We start from the raw sequence: 8,823 nt of genomic DNA, 5'->3' as shown, positions 1-8,823 counted from the left end.
TTCTGGTTGCACTTGTCAACAGGACACTGCAGCCGGGTGTGCTTTATCTGAGGTAGCAGAAAATCACGTTAGAACAAGTTGAGATTAACGAGGCATCAGGTAAGTACACAACTGGATACATCCGAAGGGCTACTGATTAAACTGAAGCAATTTTTGTATTTTCGCGTAGTATAACACCGCTGTAGAAAGCGTTGAACTCAACCAAAACCTCAGCAATGGTTGATGAGAATGTTTCACTGTGACCCATACGTATGTGTTCTATGATTTGTATTTGCGCAGCTAGTCACCCGTGTTTGTGCAGTGTCCATGCGAATGTATTGGTCTGTATAAGTTGTATCTAAATAGCAAGCTCGTGACTACAAAGGCGGTGGCTTGGTCGAAAACTTAAACATGCCGAGAGGAGAGCCGTTACTGAGCTTCTCAAAAAGAAAAGGCACCCTAAGTTAGCCGAGTATCATATCCTTAATTCTGAGAGAATATGGTATATCATAAGATGGTGCAAAAATGGATGTCGAGAATTTATACGTGCCAGGACCCTTTTTAGGCATTATAGTTCTTGTGGTTCGCCAAAAAACGGCTAGTACACAGAAGAAAAAAAATATATGAGGGGAAAAAATCATGACGTCATTAATATTGTCAGTCAGTGAATCAAGATCTGTAATATAAGGAGGTGATGCTAGGAAGTAACCATTAAGGATATAGTACACCAAAAGGGTGTGTTGTTGGACACATGCCTTATAGTAATAACGAGAGAATTTGGCAAGCCACAATCAAAGGCAAGATTTGTACTTTGAACCTTTCCCAACACAAAATAAAAATGAGAGTGTGCGATTGAAGGACGTTGTATCTACGTGGGACCAATGCCCACTTCAGCTTTAGAAATTGGTAATATTGAGAGCTTAGAGATCAACCCTCGTTTGTGTTTACAGAGATGCGTACTTGCCCGCTATGTCACAGCGTGCTATACTTAGCGACTTTTCATGGGAATGGAGGGAAGGCTAAAGGGGTTGAGTGTAGGTAATTAACTATACTATTTAGCCAATCAATGTGGCCACACGATCGTGCACTTGCCATCCTGGCGCAGCTGCTTCTTCCGTAGCTGTCATAGCAGGTGTGCTCTATGAAAGCTTATGGCGACAAGACGGGGCTAAGAAGTTTGTTGTAAATAAGAAACCTGCTTTGCTTTTCCTATATATCGCTGAATGTTGGCAGCTATGTTAAAAAGGTGCTTGTAGTAATTACTATTAACAAACTATTCTGCTTAAAGAAAAAACTATTAACTGCAGCTGTATGCCAGGTTCGCCTGCGTAGAATAAGTGCGTGTTTGGGCTGATTAGCTTTCGCTCCATAGCTAAAAAACGATGCCGAGGAGCACAGTGACCCCATTCAAAGACTGTTCATGGAAGAAATCAGAATTAAACTTCGTGGTCTTAATTTTGACAAATTATCGTTCCGGTGCTAGTTCGTGAACGGTAAGCAACGCTGTGATGGCCTGTACAGGTGCTAAGAGACGGGAAGAAAACTTGTAAACCTCTTCCGGCCTACGTCATCAGCGAACGCGTTTCTGGTCCGATGGGCAATACATGCGCCGTACCGAAGAGGCTCCCAGCGGGAGAAGAAAGGCTATGTGACGTCTAGGATTGGGATAGAAAAAAAAGTGGGGCGGGGGGATGGAGCGCTCGACACCAGCGAAATCGTTTCAGAATGGAAAGTGGACGATTTTACCCATCGGGTGCACCTTCTAAGACGTCACACTGCTCGCACCAGGCAAAGATCTATTTTTGAGAAGTTTCTCGTTCTGAGGTGCTGTAGACAATGCTCGCCTTTGTATTTCACGCGAATCCTAAACTAAGATAAACTAAGAATAAGCCGGCTGTCTTGGAAGCTACACGTTGCTATCACCGTATTGCGTTCATTGATGTGATAATTATATATGAGAGCAAAAACAACCATCCCAGGGAGCGAACCCCGTTTTCCAAGCACCAATCTAGCTATTATTTAATAAGCTGAGGTAAAAATGTGCGGCGTGCATTCTCAGAACGCATTTTTCGTCCCACGTGAGTTAGGCGCAGCAGGAGGTACTGTGTATGCTTTAGAGACCATTTATATTAATTCCAGTTTCCCAGGAACTGCGACTCTCACCTAACTGCCGCAGAATACCCATGATCTGATTCGTAGCGAAATATGCCACCTTTTTTTTACTTTAAGAATAAGCAACAATGAAAATCGCCTTAACAAGAGAGGAAGCGGAATACAACATATAATCGGTGCTGCACTGGCAAGTAGCTAATCGCGAATGAGATGGAAATGTCCTCGGCGGAAGAAAATTTGTTGGCGACTTAAGGTTACAAAACTTACACTCTGCGGTGCCTGCGGCTGTCGTAACACTGATAAAAAAGAATATCTTTGAGAGATTCGGTTCTTCTCTTGTGCGCTAAATTGGCTCGCTAATGAAAATCTACAAGTTTAACGAAGGCTACCCTGCGAAGTAGAAGATCGGAGCAACACACTTGTTTTTAAAGAGAAAAAAGGGTCAATGTGTGCATTTCGAGCTCTCTTATAGTGCTTGCATTTAATCATGATACTGTTCACTTCTAAAGTAGTGAGGTCTCCGCATTGGAAGGAAATAAATGAAAACGCTGCTGTCGAAACAGCAAGTAAAAGTGCATATACACGCAATTTTTCGAAGGAGTCCATGCAATAATTGCTCATAAGGCGAAGAAAAATTTACAAGTACGTTTTGCGTCTCTCTGATCGTTACGTTCACTGCAACTTTGTAGTAGATCTCGAAGCGTAACTTGAATGCACCAAGAACGATTCACAATGACGTTTCTTCTTATTCCACGCGTGTGGAGTGAGCATGAATACAGTTCCAGGAACTCTTTCTCACGGAGACAACTTGCGCGCTGCGTTGTTGAAATATTTACAAATATTACAAGACGTAAAACAGCACAAATAATTTCAAAATTGCAACGAGCTGAGAAAGTATGACGAGCCGTGTTTAGCGCACAATCATCTCACTCACCTATGCTGTCGATGGCCGGCGAGATGGTGAGGGTGACCGCGATGAGCACGACACTCATGAGCAAAATAAAGCACGCCACCGAACTGATCACGAAGATGATAACCCGGCGTCGCGGTGAGTCCAGTTCGTCGTCCGGTTTGCTTCGCTGGCCGGTCTCCTCGTCTGTGATCATGAGCGATGGAACCTTGGATGCCCTACGGCTGCCGGTGTCCGCGTCGGGCGGAAGTAGTGAGCTGCTCTTCCGGTGGTGGCTCACTTCTGTGCCAGCCAGTGTGGACTCCCGCCGGTGCGGGTGGTGCGAGTGGTGGTGGTGGTGCTGGCGGTGCCTGTCTTCAGAGCCCCGGCGCTCCTCGTCGCCGACGCTGCGCGAAGAGCGTCGACTGCTGTGCCCGCCGGTGTCGTCGGTCGCTCGCGACGAGCGGCGGCTCTCGTCGCACCTGGAGGACCTGCGACGACACCTATTATGCACACACTTGTACGCAAACAAAGTGACTACGCGAACAGCAGTTGCATGGTACGCTGTATAAAGAATGTTGGCAATAAATCTAGTTTATATTCAGAACATCTGCAACCGTAAGTACTATTTGTGGCGCAGCAGATTCTCTGTAGGATGAGGCTAGTGTCGAAGTTAACTATAGTCGAATAAAACTTAAGAGTGCAGCTGCTTTTCGCCGTCAATGGCTCGCCCTTCCAGCAAATGACATCGGCCGATTCTCGTAATCTTGCTGGTGCGACATATGCACCCACCTGCGGCTTCCGTCGTCGGCCCTGGACGAGCGGCGGCTGTGCGGGCACCCCTCGCTGTCCCGGGACGAGCGGCGGCTCAGGCTGCTGGCGCTGGAGCGACGCGAAGACGACGGCGTCACACTGGCCGACTCTCCCGCAGCCGCCAGGTTGGACGGGTGCGAATACTCTAGCGGGCTGCGGCTTCCGCGGCGACGCCGGTCGGCCGACGACGCACCTCGAACATCCGGACACGAACGCTTGCGGTCTCTGTGTCGGCGATGGTGGTGGTGGTGGTGGCGATCGTGGCTGGAGCAGTCCTGCATCGAGTGTCGCCGTTGCTCGCCGGCGCCAGGGAGGCTCAGGAACTGGTTGGGAGGTGAAGTCAGCGACTCGGCCGATGTGGCTCCGCGAGTGAACGGCAGGTCTGGCACACGAAGCAGGAGGCCCGACTGTACGCCGGGATCGACGCTGATCATCGGTGCGTGGTTTTTGCCGGTGCTGGCTCGCCTTTGCGCTTCGTGACACGATGCGGCATCGCTGTTGCGAGCGGCGCCGTTATCGAACAGTGACGCTTCCTTATTCGATTCCATGTTCAGCCCTACTGTAGGTTCTTATCAATGCGTCAACGCACGCGAAAGTACCAGAGGAACCGTGACAACAACGAACCCTGGCTTGATGTTGCTGATCACTTCTGATAGTTTCGGCCCCTGAGATGGAGTGGTCCTTTGCTTTCACGGAAGGTCGTGTCGATAAAGGTGCACATCAGAAAGCCAGCGAAACCTATACGTCCCACGTTTTCGTCACTTAACCGTCTAGACCTGTGCTAGGATTAATTGTGTGTATTTGTCTGATGAAAAGCGGAAGTACCTAATTGGAGGCTTTCCAAGCTAGAATATAGGAGTTCGCATTTTCTCCCTGCACGGCATATCACATAGGCTGAAAGTGGTCATTCTTGCTCTCTACAGTGCCCAAGAAACGTGCAAGCTAAGCACTATATAGTAGTGCTGTTGAAACAGCAAGGAAATGTTTGAAAGATTTATGCCACTCGCAGCGAAAAGCTTAGCGAACACAAGCTTGGTCCCCTGAGTGAAATCAAATCGAGAACTATCTCGTTAGTTTTTACCCGCCTAATAATTGTCAACAATATACGTCAGTTATTTAAAAAAAATCAAAGAACCTGTGAAACGGTGAAACAGTCGATTTCCAGTCGTTCTACAATTTTTTATGTAATAAACATGCCGTATCTGACCAAATCACCAGAAATTGTCTCTTTAGAAGTGGGGCTCTTTTCTTCAGCAGTTCACATTTTCACTGACAATATTCACGATCGTTTTCTGCTGGACGGGATCGTGAAGTATAGAAAGATATCAAATCCTGCAGTGAAACAATATTGACCAAATTTTAGACGCATAGGCTGCTTTTCTAATTACGCATAAATATCGGTTTCGTTTGGTTAGGTATTAGAAGCTAAGCGCATTCTACACCAAACTCTCCTAGAATTTCTATTTCAGGCATTGAACCATTCCTGATTGCACCGCATGAAAGCTTCACAGATCTGTTCATCGCAGTGGACGAGCATGTGCCGACGATAAAGTTCAGTCGTGTCCAGAAAAAAGCTTCTCCATGGCCTAACGGCACCACTGAAACTGCCTCCCTGGTTACGAAACACGCGACAAGACCGACCGCACACACACACACGGCTTCACCATTCGTTGTCGTCGTCGTTGTAAAGCACAAATGAACGCGCACGGCACCACAAAGACGGAGAGCAGCAAGCGTCGTCGAAGGTAAAGCCACCGGATACGCCTCGATCGCAGCTCGTTACGCTCCGGGGGCGAACAGCTGGAGCCTCCTGACGCAGAACACATGCGCGCGCTGTCGGAAGGAAGGCGCCGCTTTCGCGGCACCGGCGCCACGTCGGGAGCGCCGAGTGGGAAATGGGCGCCCGCCGTCCCGCTGCTCGATCCGCCGGCTCCCGTTTTCCCTCGCGCGTGGAAGGAAAGCTACCGCAACGCCACCCGCGGCATCGAGGGGAACCGCTTCGAAGACGATTGCGGGAAGTTCAAACACGTCACCGGCGCCGCGTTGGAAGAGCACTTGGTCTCAAATTATTTTAACGTCGTGAGAGCGCTTCGGGGCGCACTGAATTTGTGGAAGCTTTCGCTGACTATTCCCTGCTTCTGATTCTTGGAGTTGTCTTAATTTTTCATGCATGTTTCTTAGTATTAACGACGTTGCAGTAGGTATTTGCATTTCACGCTTTCAGGTCTTTAGTTTCGCATATCTTTCCTGATATTGAGAGCCCCCGTGTGTCGTCCCTAACGTCCCTTTGCACCACGCGACAATTACTAAATTCCAGTGAGACGGAGATGTCTTTTATAGTTGCATCAATTGAAGAAGGTCTTAACTGCCGTCTAGTGAAAAATGTTTCAGCATAAATTTATTTACCCCTACCCCCTTTACGTATAGCGATGCCCTAACTCAGGCTCAGTGTTCGTGATGTCTGGTTTATCCAGCGTTTCTCGCTCTTTGCGCTTTTGCTTTAAAGAATAAACTTCAACAGCTGCAATTTAGGCATTATCAACCAAAGTGTGCAGCGGCTAGTCCTGATGCCGTTTCCAGTCACGACAAGTAGGAGAACGTTAGGATTGATAGGGAGGCCCTGCCGCTGGTCGTAGAGGTTCTGCGTTCCTTGGTTTCGCCTCAGATTTCATTAGAAGAACGATCAGGACTGTGCTACTCAGAAAACGCGAATCAGGTGTTTTCTCTGCCGTGTCGAGTCTTTCTCCCGCCATCTAGCGCGATCTTTTGTTTCATGCGTCCTTCTAGTTCCTGTGTCCTGCTGCTGCTTGGACATGGCAAATTTCTTCAAATATAATTTGGCGGCACTTTTTTGGCGTTCCTAGTTTCGCAGATATAGTCCTACCAAATATATTTACGTCGAAATCATTTCTTAGAGCGAATCTAATAATCCTTTATACAAAGAAGGTATTGACGAAGCCCAGACGTGAGTAACTAGCGAGAGTCTATATAGTATTGAGCATGAAATAATTTTAGCGAAACTACAAGCGCCTTAAATGTATTGCTGCCTGTATCGCCAGCATAAAGCTACGTAGTGTGCAACGTTTTAGGTTCGCTGTTTCTGCGTTTTACCGCGCGGAACAATGCAAGAAAACAGAAATCTATTATTAAATAAAAGTAGTTGTGCTGTCAGGTCAGAAATCGGAAGCAAAAATGACCGCAAATATCAAATATGTTTGCTAGTACCAAATGTTCCTTATCAACACGTGCTCCAAAGCAAGGAGGATATATTTGTGGCAGCACATGGTAAGTATAAACTGAAAATAAAAAATCGATTACTTGTTTTACGTGATTTAATTTTGCTTTTCAAAACACGACTTAATGTCTCTCGTGCGAAAGATGCTTTTAGTTCATAAAATTACTCTATTCCAAAGCTGGGTGGCAGCCAATGTGTAACCGCTTACATCGAGGGCGGAAACCGCCATGTGCAGTCAATCTGTGTTGAAAAGAAAAATCACCAAAACAGGCGCACTGATTTCTCCACATGTTGAAGAATTGTTAGTATTCTTTTAGCAACAAACAATTGGTCGTGCTATAGACGTTGGCCGATGAACGTGACGCGCTTTGCTTAGTCGTGCAGTATTTCGGCGCATTCCACTAGCAACACGATGTTCTTTTTCAACAGCTAATTCAATGGCTAAGGCCGTGGAGTTGATTCTTAAAGAAAAGATTTAGTGGTCATTCTGCTGTTTTAGTTCTGGCAACGCAGCTTCTTTCTGACAGGAACGAGCTAAGGCTGTTGTCACTGGCCGTGCTTATACAGTGGGCGGGAGAGAAAAGGAGCACCTTGGTGGTAGTACACAAAGCGCAAATTAGTCCTCAACAATTTTGTTCTGCAGTATATATGTGCTTATTCATGTTCAGACGCTCAAAATATTTTAGAGGGATGCTGTGCTTACGTTTAATGATGGCGGCTTTGCCCGAGCTAGCGTTTTCAAGCTGTTGGACGTTTTTGCAGGATGCTACACAGTGTAATTGTCCTGTGAGGCTGAACGGTGACGACTGCATGTTGCGGAAATGGATACTGCGTGATGACAACAGATACCAGAAGGTCTCGTGCGCTAATAAAAAAGCGAGGCATAAAATTTGACAGAGGGGATGACTACCTAGCTTGAGGTTGTTTGTGGCATAAGCGAATGTGCTTCCTTTTGAGCGTGGTTACGTAATACGGCTATTTACTATTTACCCGGTTTAAATGCAAATATCTAAGAACAACTATTTTGCCTTCAATTTTATTTATACGCCAAGAAGCAGCAAATTGCTAGATGCAATCTTTTTAGTGTTTCACAAAGAAAAAAGGGGGGCTAATGTAGCGAAAATTATGGAAGTTTCCTGAAGGCAGTTTCTTTCACAGGCGCTTTTTAGTGAACGAAGCATGAAAGCCTGAACTAGAAACATCTAGATTCACTTTATGAAAGCCACAAATTGTACGAATACCGCAGTGAGGCACACTTTTAAAAGGTGTTTCAAGACAGCCTACGTTTTCCCAAATGCAATATACTGCTAGTTACAGTTACATCTAATCACAACTTCGGCACTGATAATCAAACAGCGAACCCCAGGATTAAAAGGTCGAGAAATTAGGCTTCATGCCACTAAGGCTTGAAAAGTTTTGTGTGAAGGTGTTCGTGCTCTAAGATCTAGAAACCAAATCAAAGAGGGCTTCAGAAAGCATCTTCAGAGGTAGTGTGGGATTGCTGCAAGAATACCGCTGCGCCCATCAGATAATTTGGGCTGTGATAATGGTCACAGAGCGCAATGAGTATAGGACAGCATTTGATAACCGCACGAATAGTATCTCTCGCCATGTATGTCGAAGAAACAAATGTACAGTCCGTGCCATATTAATACTGTGGCACGTCTCCATGATCAACCCCCTCTGACGCATTACTTAGAGAAAATTCCGATCTATCTTACACTACTCTACCAAACTGCGCTCGCGTATAACGTAGACAAACCTTCGTTTCTTCTCCACATAATGAATAGGAAAG

At 46.3% G+C, this 8,823-nt stretch overlaps 1 protein-coding gene across 1 annotated transcript; it reads right to left on the bottom strand.

The window, feature by feature from the left end:
* Nucleotides 1-3,017: 3,017 nt before the first annotated feature.
* LOC144095435 (uncharacterized) lies at nucleotides 3,018-5,728 on the bottom strand. The gene is made up of 2 exons (XM_077629175.1): nucleotides 3,773-5,728; nucleotides 3,018-3,471 (listed from the first exon to the last, which is right to left on the bottom strand). The coding sequence occupies exons 1-2, from the start codon at nucleotides 4,339-4,341 to the stop codon at nucleotides 3,018-3,020; spliced, it is 1,023 nt and encodes a 340-aa protein (XP_077485301.1). The 5' UTR covers nucleotides 4,342-5,728.
* Between the last annotated feature and the right edge of the window lie 3,095 nt (nucleotides 5,729-8,823).

This window comes from Amblyomma americanum, chromosome 6 (assembly GCF_052857255.1).
Source record: "Amblyomma americanum isolate KBUSLIRL-KWMA chromosome 6, ASM5285725v1, whole genome shotgun sequence".
In the NCBI taxonomy this organism is placed as follows: Eukaryota; Metazoa; Arthropoda; class Arachnida; order Ixodida; family Ixodidae; genus Amblyomma; species Amblyomma americanum.
This window is presented reverse-complemented; position numbering and strand designations above follow the sequence as displayed.

Coding starts and splice junctions, on each gene's coding strand:
- LOC144095435 (XM_077629175.1), bottom strand. CDS start 4,341: ATGGAATCGAATAAGGAAGCGTCACTGTTCGATAACGGCGCCGCTCGC. Junction 3,472..3,772: donor GCCGACGACGGAAGCCGCAG/GTGGGTGCATAT, acceptor GTGTCGTCGCAG/GTCCTCCAGGTGCGACGAGA.